The 11,808-nt window shown below is 45.5% G+C and overlaps 1 protein-coding gene across 1 annotated transcript in view; it reads right to left on the reverse strand.

Annotated features, from left to right (window-relative positions):
* Window positions 1-7,573: 7,573 nt before the first annotated feature.
* The window catches only part of LOC143291460 (cell adhesion molecule DSCAM-like), a 175,389-nt gene continuing 171,154 nt past the window's right edge, over window positions 7,574-11,808 (reverse strand). The window contains 4 exon segments of the mRNA XM_076601325.1: window positions 7,574-7,704; window positions 8,913-9,069; window positions 10,623-10,816; window positions 11,545-11,716. Coding sequence (XP_076457440.1) covers window positions 7,602-7,704; window positions 8,913-9,069; window positions 10,623-10,816; window positions 11,545-11,716 — 626 coding nt within the window. The 3' untranslated portion in view covers window positions 7,574-7,601.

Raw genomic sequence — 11,808 nt, forward strand, 5'->3', positions numbered from 1 at the left:
TGTCTGTACTAGTATGGGTAGCATTACTGGACGATAACAATGATGCTTTAAAAAAAAAAATTTGAATGGACATTATCATATAAGCGTACAGGCAATTGAATACAGAACAGGACTCGACTGTGGTGTTATGCAACGTCTTCACTTCAGACAAAACACGGACACAAATACACTGATGTGATCAAGACAGAGATGGAGATTGACGTTGAAAACCATCGTGGTAAAGTATGCACAGTAAACATGGTGGATACATTATGTACATCACATAAACCTTTGTGTAACACGTACATGTAAGCAGGAAAGGCATGACGTTTATCCTTTAAAAAAAAAAGAAGAAAAAAAAAAGGCCTACCCTCTATTTCAGCTTCTGAATAGGGATTTTTTTTTTTAATTGCTGGAATTATTCACTGACATTTTTATTTTATTTTAGTTTAGTTTATTTTAAACTTGTTTGTGGACTTCTTATTATCAAGAAAAATGCTCCATTTTTTTTTCTTTTTTAGCGCATGTGTTAAACTGGATTAGAAAAGAAAAACTATTCCTCTTATTGTTTCCACAGTTTCTGAAAGCATATTGTCACCGTTAGGGTTTGTTTGCTTTTAAGCTATTATTGGGGTCTGTGTCGGCATGGTCCAACTGCAAAAAAATAAGAGCCTTGGCCAAAGGAATGATTCAGCGCTTATAGTTTTTAGAGGCGTTTGATTGGCTGAGAGCGGGCGGGCCCGTCTTTTCACTGTTAGCCGCGCGAAATTTGGCCAAGCAGAGCAAACCAATAGGCCTAGTTTGCATCAGTTTGACATGGTACAGTATATGACACCAATCATGTGTTTATGTTGTCAGTATTTCAAAGCACAACCTACGCTCTGCGCTGTAAATCATATCATGATACGAACATTCTTAACAGTTATTGGTATCGTGATCTTAAGATTTTGTACCATTTAAGTGTGGTCCTAACCTGGATTTCACTCACAAAAACAACAATAACAGAGTAAAATATCGTGATGTTCGAAACAGAGCTACTTAAAACACACACACAAATCATGACAACAAAACAAAACGAAGCAAAAAACCAAAACCAAAAGCAAACAAAACGACTACAAAATCAGTGTATCTGCAAAATACCTGTGGTATTCACGGAATTGTAGGTGCTAGTATCTGAACACTCAGTTTCAATTATTAAAACATTCTTTTTAAACAAAAAAAACAACAACAACTACAACTAAAACAAACAAAAAATAAAAAGATCAACAACAAAACGACATAACCAAACTGGACGAACATTGCCAGATCTAAATCATAAGCGTGTGATAAAACATGAGACACTACACAAAGAATCACTACTTTCCCTTGTGGAACCGAGCGGAAACTCACCAAAATGACCAGGTAAAAAAACACACAAAAAAACAACAACAACAAACAAACAAACTTTAAAAGGCCAGAATAAAAACAAAAACAACCCACCACATTTTTAAGAAAACGGCGTTTCCAAATGACGACAAGGCAAACTTCTAGACCCAGCCGAAGTTTTCCTAGAGTTAAGAATGTTTTACAGTCGACGCAATCAGCGTGAACTTTAGACGTTTTTTTACACAAAGCACACTCAGCGCTTGCTAAAACTTCTAACACAACTCTGGGTTGTGTTGCTGGAAAGCTCTAAGCAGGGCTAAATTCCCTTAGCGTTATAAACGTCGTTCACTGCAAAGCTAATTCCATAGACGAAAGTTGGATGGTGGCAGAGTGGTTATGACGCTTATCTACCAGAACAGTGGGCGCGAGGGTCCGGGTTCGATTCCCGCTATTTGCCCTTTCTCCCAAATTTGACAGGAAGCTCAAAAACTGAGCGTCTGTCTGTTCGTTCGGAAACTGCGATGGAAGGAAGCGACTGTCCGCAAACCCTGTGTTCGTTCAAATTTGAAGCAAGGAAAGGTTTCTGAATGATGCAGACTAAAGTTAGACAAAAATTTATTTCCATCTTCGACATCCATCCTCCTCCCCCCCCCCCCCCCCAACCCCCTACCTCGCCCCCCTCCCCACCCATATCCTAAAGGAAAATAATATATTAAAAAACAAAACCAACAAAATCAACTGTAAGCACACAAACATAAAAACAACCAATGAATAAATAAATAAATAAATAAATAAATAAATTTCAGGAAACGAACACGTCAACAGACACAAAGCAACAGTCAAATAAGTTAAAAACAAATTTTCAGACGGATATGATTAAGATGGCTTTCTTTCTTGTTGTTTGTTTTTTGTAAAGATATGATTACGACGGGTTTCTTTGTTTAATCTGTTCTTTGCTCTGACTCTAGATTCATGATTTTTATTTTCAAATTCATCTGACTTTTTTTTTTCTATTCTATTCTAGGTGGCACAACCTGCCCATACTGGAATGATCAATTCAAACTCAATAATCATTGCCAACAACAAACATCATTCTGGGACAAAACACGAGTAGTTGTGGTGGTGGTGGTGATGATGATGACAATGATGACGACACTGTGATGATGATGATGATGGTGATGATGATGATGGGGGTGGATGATGATATTGATAAAGAGCTGCAACGTGTTTTACCAAGCTGTTGTTCTTATCTCCTAGTTTGGCAGTGAAGACGGAAAAAAAAGAGGATGGATTTTCATTCATAAAGAAGTTTTGGATGAATGGATTTCTCAACCAACCAACCAAGCCCCCCCACCCTCCCTCAAAAAAAAAAAGGAAAAAAAAAGCGCATTTCATTTGGTAAAAAAAAACAAAAACGTCCAACGATTTTTTTCAGTAAAAAAAAAAAAAAGAAAAAAAAAGCCTCCTGCATAGTAGGGAAGAATTTCCAAAAAAGAAAAAAAAAAAAAAGTGTTCACACTTTTGAAAATAACATCACTGACATGAATACATTACATTACATGACATCCACAACTGTATTTTTTGTTGTTGTTGTTTGTTTTGTTTTGTTTAAAAACAACAACAACATTGGCTCAATCATGTACAATGGCCAGTCTTTCTCTTTCTTTGTTGTTTTTTTGTTGTTTTTTTTGCTGTTTTTCCTCTCTCTCTCTCTCCTCTTTTTTTGTTGTTTTTGTTTTTGTCTTTTGTTTGTATATAGAATCCAAACAGTGGTACGTAGCAGTCAAGATGTAGTATGCTCAACACAGCTTTGCTACACAGATGTAGTAGTAATTCTACCTCAGAGATGTCTTTTTCCCTTTTCTTGTATTTTTTTAAAAATAGTTTTCACCACCGTGAGCCCCCATCAGTAAAAAAAAAAAAAAGAAAAAGAAAAAAAAAAGGTATTTCCTCTCACATTTCACTGTACAGTGACGCTTTTTCTTTTTCTTTTCTCTCTCTCCTTCCAATCAAAACGTCATCCTTTTTCTTTCGATTAGTTGTATGTCTCTCACTCTCTCTCTGTCTCTTCTTTTTTTTTTCTTTTTTTTTCTCCTTCTCTTGTCGTTCCTGCACCCTGGACAAAGTGCTGCACTGCACTGCACGTGAATTTCGTGCCTCTCTATCCTTTTTTTGACAGAAAAGTCTTTTGTCGTTTCCGCTTTCTTCTTGCTACTTCTTCAAGAAGGTTTGAAGGATTCCAGGAAGCTGGGGGTGAGATGGTGGTGGTTAGGAAGTGGGATTTGGGGGGCGGGTCGGGGGGGGGGGGGGGGGGGGGCTTTGGGGGAGGCGGAGGAAAGGGGTGGGGTGTGGGGGTGTATTGGGGGGTTGAGAGACAGGTGGTGGTGGTGGTGGTGAGGAGGGGATTTTTTTGTGTTATATAACTCGTTATGTAACTTTTTTTTTTTTTTTTTACTATAGTTAAAACAAAGTACACCGTTGCCTAGCTTGTCATCTGTATGTCTTTGTCTTGTCATTGTTCAACACCAAATTAAAGTGGCGGCGTACAAAGGCAAGACACAGACAGACTGTTTTTTTTTTGTTTTTTCTCTCTCTTCTTTTTTCTTCTTTTGTTAACAGCCAGTCTTCATGCAATCTCATATCAACAGTGGTAGTGGCATCTTTGGGCAGAGAACCAAACCCTTCCCTCCCCCCTCACCCCGCCCCCTCCTATCATCACCCACACTGCCTGAGTGGGTGGAAGTAAGAGATGGGGGTGGGGGTAGGGGTGGGGGCCGTCTAGATTGAGAGGGAGGGGCAGGGCGGGGTGTGTGGCGGGAGGGGGGGGGCGGGGGGGGGGGCGGGGGGGGGGGCTGGGGGGTTGGGGCACATGGAAATCCCTCACCCACACACTCCCTGCGTCTTCTGGGGCTGGGACACGCACGCACGCACACACACACACACACACACACACACACGCACGCACACTCTCCCCCCCCCCCCCCACCCACCCACCCACACACACACACCCTGGATGGTCCCTGGTTCTTCAACACCCTGGCCTAACTCACTGTTTCTCAAGTCTCTCTCTCTCTGTCGGTCTTTCTTTGCCCAATAACACACGGTGTCCCTCTCTGTCAATCAATCAATCAATCAATCAACCATCCTTTCTTCCGCTCCCTTCTCCACCCCCCATGCCCCCTCGACCCCCCCCCCCCCCCCCCTAGAACACTACCAACCAAAGCCAACAATGGCGAGGTGGGGAACAAAGGAAGGGAGGGAGGGGAAGAGGAGGGAGGGTGGTGGGTTCAGAGGGAGGGAGGAGGATGGAGGGAGAGAGAGGGAAGGAAGGAAGGAAGGAAGGCGGGAGGGAGGGAGGGAGGGACGAATGACGCCAGAAGAAACCTTGCTCTGCTCAGTGGCTGGTTGGCTCTGAAAACCAACGAATGAACGAAACGACTGATGAGCCAACCAACGATTCGTACGAACGTGTGCTTGTCTATTCTCCATGACTGAACGGAAGGAACGTGAAACTGTCTGACAGGGTCTGGCCGGCCGTTGGTAATTGTAGTGAAAATGCTGCCGTTTATGTTTCTTTCAAAAAAAAAAAAAAAAAAAGTCAACAAAGCAACCATTTTGCTGCAAGAAAAAAAAAAGAAAAGAAGCAAAAACGTCGCTCGCGTAGACAGTCCACTATTGTGGTGACGAAGCTGGCTACTGATGATGTTGGTGATGGTGGTGGTAGGTGGGTGGGTGGTGGTGGTGGTGGTGGTGGTGGCACTAGCTGGTCTCTGCAACGGTGACCGTCAGTGAGACGGAGCGGCCCACTCACTGTTGCACTGAGGAACAGACTGGAGACAAGACAGTCTCTCTTGTTGCCATGACGACGACAGTACAGTACCAGGACCAAGGCAGCAAGTCCCGGACACAGGATTGCCCCCCCACGCCCCCCCGAACCCCCCTGCCACCCCCAATCCCCAACTCCCACCTCATCGGTTGTCGTCACAGGTGGGCAACAAGCCCAGGTCACGCCCCCTTCACCACCCACCCCCCCTCCCCTCGGTGGGGGCGGGGCTTCACCGTGACTGACAGGCAGAGGGGGGCGGGGCTCCAACCCAAATGGGTGTGTGCGAGGTGTGAAAGAAGCACACGATATCGCTATGATGGACAGTAGCAGCGGGGGGATGGGGATGGGGGGGTGGAGGGGAGGAGCCACAGCCTTCCCCCCCCCCCCCCGCACAACTCCCCCCTCCCCCGCTCCCCCCGCAAGACATTTGTTAGCTGCTACAGGCGTGCACAGACACTATGTATACGAATCATGATTGATGATTTTTTTTTTCTCCTTTTCATCCAACAGGTACAAACGATGCCAACGTTGTTCCTGTTTTCCTTCTTTTTTGGGGGGTGAGGTGGGAGGGGGGGAGGAGGGGTGCGGGGGGATGGGGGAGGGGTGGGGGGGGCGGGCAGTATGCAGTTATGAATGGATTCTCTTTTTTGTTTCTGCAGCGTCCACAACACATGATCGTAACAAGGTAACACAAGCTTCGTCACGCCCACAACAAAAAAAAAAGGGTGTCTGGAAAGTTGCAGTAGTAGCAAAAGAAGACGACGTTAGTTTTATTGTACACAGATGAGGCAAACAGCGCTGCTGTTGCCTAGCCTATCTGTCTGCCTGTCTGTCTGTCCGTCCGTAACTCACACCCCCACACCCCCACTCACCCCCACCCCACCTCCGTTTGCAAAGATGAGAAGGGGAAAACTGAAAAAAGATGCATTGTGTCTTCCTTGACAGTGCTCAGTTTCCGAATTTGGCAAAATGCTAGCAGCACACATTCATCATACACACACACTTCTGTCTGTCCCTGTTCCTGTTCAATGGCTTTCCCCCCCAGCTCTCAGCCGAAGGGACATACAACATACTATAGCCTCTGGTGGTGTCATCCACAGATGATCACGACTGAAGAGTAAGAAATCACTCGTCTGTTGTCTGTTGTTATTGTAGTTTAAGCAGGTCTTCAAACGCGCTTGCAAGCATGAAGCATCTAGATTGAGAATCTAATCTATCTCGTTCACGCGAAGACACAAAGAAAAAACACACAATGTTCACAGAGATGGTTTGACGGGGGGTAGCGACAATGGATCATTTTTCGTGACAGGTCCTCTCGGCAGTGGAACGCGACTGGTGTTGTGCAAGACTCGGGACTTCACCGGAGAAGATCTCAGTTGTCGATTTGCACTTTCATGGTTCATAGATTGGTTTGGTATCACGTCGACAGGATTCTTTCTTCTTCACATTCCATGTTTAGTAGTAGTACTAGTAGCAGTAGTAGTAGTAGTAGTTGTAGTAGTACACTTCTGTTTGTTTTCGTTAACAAATCGTCTAATCCGCTACACCCTGATCACAGAAAACTCGACCTTGCACTTGGAGAATGGGAAAAAAAGCCAACAAAACACAACCTTTACCTCCTTGTTCATCTCCATTCAAGGTAACGCAATTTTTTGTTATGGAACAATTTGGGCAATGACACACCTGACCGTAACATTCTAGGTTTCACGTTGTTGTTGTTGTTTTTCTTACACCAGATGCGTTTGTCTTCTTTTTATTTTCTCTCCCACACACTCTGTTTGTTGTCAGTAACCTCCCCCTGTTGTGGCGGCAAGCCAGTGAATACAAGTGTGTGTGAAGGAATGTATCACCACACATATCGAGAACAACAACAGGTCGTCCGTCACTCCACTTAAAAAAAAAAAAAGCAAGAAAAAAAAAAGCTGTGGGGACATTGCCTCGCCTTGTGAGATTCCATTGCCACGCATTTCTCCTCACTTCTTCTTCTTCTTCTTCTTCACATATCGGTCATCGAATGCCATGCGGAAATCCATCACCATCACTAACTACCACATTTCCACATGGACAGAACCCATTCAGCTGCACTGATCTGTAGGATGTGGACCATTCGATTAAAAAAATCGCATAAAACCCTTTTTTGTTGTTTTTCTCTCTCTTTTTTTTTTCTCTTTTCTGGACGCACACACATAAAAATGTTGTCAAAAAAGTCTTACAAAATAGATTCTTCAGTCTCTATCTCCATTCCTTCCTTCCTTCCTTTCTTTCCTGCGTGCTTTTCCCCACACGGTCAAAAGCGACAGCGAAGTCAGCCCATAAAGTTGTGTAGTTCACACAACACGCACGCAAGGGGTCCATAACTTTGGACATCCCGGGGGATGGGTGGGTGGGAGTGATGTCCCTTCGGCTATGGCCCGGGTCAAGGTCAGGGTCGCTAGACGATAGTGAAGTCATCCGTGTAGCCCTTGTCCATCCCTCCCTCAGCGGCTGACAGCGCCTCCAGCTCAGAGTCCTCCTCGGGCACTGGTCGGTAATGTCTGCACGTGCGCACGCGCGCCCACAACACACACACACACACACACACACACACACACACACACACACACACCACGGTGTGAAACTATGTTGCAATCAGACTAAGAACATGAGTCATTTTCTGGAACTGATACAATTTCCAATCCCTTGGCACGTCTATACACAGGACTTGTATATTGTATTGTATTGCATTGTATTGTATTGTGCTATAATGTGCTATGTTGTATTATACTGTACTGTATTGTATTGTATTGTATTGTATTGTCCTGTATTGTACTGCACTGTATTTTTGTATTGTATTGTATTGTAATGTGTTGTGTTGTATTGCATTGTATTGTACTGAATTGTACTGTATTACTCCTTGTCACAACGCATTTATCAGTGTCAAGTTCGGGGACTGATCTCCCCAAGGGGAGGAGGACAGACAGAATACGTCGCCACAGTACAGCGCCACCCATTATTTTCTTCTTTTTTTTTTTTTTTTAAACTCATATGGCAGGAGCAGGGTTGCTCATATAGGTCACAACTCCGTGTTAGTAAAACGCTTAAAGATTTTTGGATTCAAACCAAGTCCGGCGCAATAGCCGAGTGGTAAAAGTGTTGGCCTTTCAATCTGAGGGTCCCGGGTTCGTATCTCGGTAATGGTGCCTAGTGGGTAAAGGTTGAACATTTTTCCGATCTCCCAGGTCAACATAATTATGTGCAGACCTGCTGGTGCCTGAACCCCCTTCATGAGTATATACGCACGCAGAAGATCAAGTGCGCACGTTAAAGATCCTGTAATCTATGTCAGCGTTCGGTGGGTTATGGAAACAAGAATATACCCAGCATGCACACCCCCGAAAACGGAGTATGGCTGTCTACATGGCGGGGGGTGGGTGGGAAATAAACAAAAAAAACGTCATACACATGAAATGTTACACGTTTGTCTGAGTGTATGTGTGCGTGCCTGAAGAAAAATCTGATTGAACGACACAGGAAACGAATGATGAGCGCCCAATGGCAGCCCGTCAGTCGGCTCTACCCAGGTGGGCAGCCTGTTGTGCACAATGACCACCCCCCCACCCCCCCGGCCGTGTTTGTAAAGCGTGTAGAGCTTGGGTTTCCGACCGAGGATAGGCAGCTATAATAAGTATCCATTTAACATGAAATGAATCCAAGGCGGTATTCAAGTACCCGTGTCCCAACCCAATCACACAAGTGTCCTGACCTGTCCAGCAGACTTATTCTCTCCTCCTCCTCAGCAGGACTGGACAGGACGCCCGGGGCCAGGGTTCGAAGCACTGGGGGATGCTCCTCGATCGCCGCTTGGGGGATGGGCCCGTGCTGGTCCGGGGGAAGTTTACAGTGGGGTGTCGTTCTGCCACCTGCACCGACAGTGCACCACATCAGCAAACATGTCAACAGGTTCTCAGGTTCTTCTCTTATATATATATATATATATATATAGAGAGAGAGAGAGAGAGAGAGAGAGAGAGAGAGGAGAGAGAGAAAGAAAAAGAGAGAATAAAGCAGTCTTGTCTTGTATCTTTCAACAACACACAGCCGTCACAGATGGTGGGGTGTGTGAATCAGAATCAGAATCGGAATCGGAATCAGATTCATAATCGGAATCGGATTCGAGATCGGAATCGGAATCAGAATCAGAATTCGAAATACAATCTCAATCAATTTCAATTGTAAAATAAAACCTTTACAATGTTTACACGACACAACATGTCCTCGTTAAGCAACATGCACAACGGGACATATTCAATTTCAGCAATTGGCACTGTAGTGACAGAACCCTATCTTGTTTGGCATTAGACACAATATGACTAAGCCTCTGACCTCGTTTGTTAATAGTCACTGTGGAACAGAACCACGTTTGCCAATAGGCACTATGGGAACAGAACCACGTTTGTCAATAGGCACTTTGGGACAGAAACCCCCTTCTACTCACCATGTGTGGCAATAGGCACTATGGGAAAGAAATCCTCACCCCATCTGGCAATAGGCATTATTGGAAAAAACAAACCTCCTCTACTCACCGTGTTTGGCAATAGACACTATGGGACAGAAACCGCACCTCCTTTGGCAATAGGAACTATGGGACAGAGCCACGTTTGGCAATAGGCGCTATGGGAAAGAACCACGTTTGGCAATAGGCGCATTGGGACAGAGACACGTTTGGTAATAGGCGCTAAGGAACAGAACCACATTTGGCAACAGGCGTTATTGAACATAACTACGTTGGCAATAGGCACTATGGGACAGAGCCACGTTTGGCAATAGGCACTATGGGACAGAGCCACGTTTGGCAATAGGCGCTATGGGACAGAACCACGTTTGGCAATAGGCGCTATGGAACAGAACCACGTTTGGCAACAGGCGTTATTGAACATAACTACGTTGGCAATAGGCACTATGGGACAGAGCCACGTTTGGCAGTGGACACTATGGGAAAGAGCAACGTTTGGCAATAGGCACTGTGGGACAGAGACACGTTTGGCAGTGGACACTATGGGAAAGAGCAACGTTTGGCAATAGGCACTGTGGTACAGAGACACGTTTGGCAATAGGCGCTATGGAACAGAACTACGTTGGCAATAGGCGCTATGGAACAGAACCACGTTTGGCAATAGGCGCTATGGGACAGAGCCACGTTTGGCAATAGGCGCTATGGAACAGAACTACGTTGGCAATAGGCGCTATGGAACAGAACTACGTTTGGCAATAGGCGCTATGGAACAGAACTACGTTGGCAATAGGCGCTATGGGACAGAACCACGTTTGGCAATGGGCAATATGGCACCTTCCCCCACCCCCACCCTGTTCCCTACTCACCTCGTTTGACAATAAACAAAATGGCACAGAACCCCCCCCCCCCCACTCCCCCCCCCCCCAACCCTCTCCCCACGTACCTCCCTCCTCCACTCACCTCGTTTGGCAATAGGCACTATGGGACCACCGTAGGCGTAGCCCTCAGCGGGGTAGGCCGGGGGCCGGTGGCTGCTGTTGTAGGCCGGGGAGTAGGGCCTGACCGGGGCGCCCTTGTCCCCAGCTCCCACACCCACCCCGAAGGAGTAGGTCACCTCCTCGCTGCTCGTGGTGCTCGTCCGGCTGTTGGCTCTCCTGCAAAAGGGGGGTGGGGGAGAATGCAGCAAGGACACACACACACACACACACACACACACACACGTGTGTACAATCATGTCTTGGGCTTGGGTTTGTGTCAAAATGTAATGTACAGCCGGAGGCAGACTAAAAAAAAAAAATTGGTAAATAAATTTCCAAATGGATGAATGAAGACGTATTGTATTGCATTGCGTTGTATCGCATTGTATTGTATCACATTGTACTGTATTGTATTGTATTGCATTGTATTGTATTGTATTGTTAGTCGACTCACATGAGGTGAAAGAAGCATCAAGCCACAATGTCTTGCTCAGCCAATTGTTTAGGACCATTGCTGGGTTGGTTCCCCCTTTTTTTAATGTTGCTGTTGTTGTTCGTTTGTTTTCGTTGCAGTGTTTATTTATACACACACATACAAAAATCAGAGAAATGTACGAGTCATTCTTATAGACAAACCTATGCACGCATGCGCGCTCGTGCACGCGCATACACACACACACACTCTCTCTCTCTCTCTCTCTCTCTCTCTCTTTCTTCTTCTTCTCCTCATCATCATCCTCATCACCATGAATATCAACATCATTACCATCATCACAACCATCATAAGAAGATGGTGAAGAAAAAGAATACCATCAACAACAACAATAAACAATAAACAAACAAACAAACAAACGACATCACAACTATGTAGGTAAAACATACAACCGACCGACTCCTTTCCTTACCGAGGCACAAAGGTGGTTCCTAGCTGCCTTTTGTTGGTCACGTGACCGCGCTGCTTGCCCCGGTGACGTCCCCTGACTCTGCGTGGAGGACTCCTCTCCTTCAGCTCCCCGCCCTCACACTCCGTGGTGTCGCTCGACAGCTCCACCCTCCGCGGCCTCGGCCGTCGTTTTTCTAGGAAACCGCAACATGGTTTTACTTTCGGTTTCAGTTTTGTTTGTTCGTTCGTTTTGGTTGGTAGCGTTTGTTCACACACACACACCACA

Source organism: Babylonia areolata, chromosome 17 (genome assembly GCF_041734735.1).
Source record: "Babylonia areolata isolate BAREFJ2019XMU chromosome 17, ASM4173473v1, whole genome shotgun sequence".
NCBI lineage: Eukaryota > Metazoa > Mollusca > Gastropoda > Neogastropoda > Buccinidae > Babylonia > Babylonia areolata.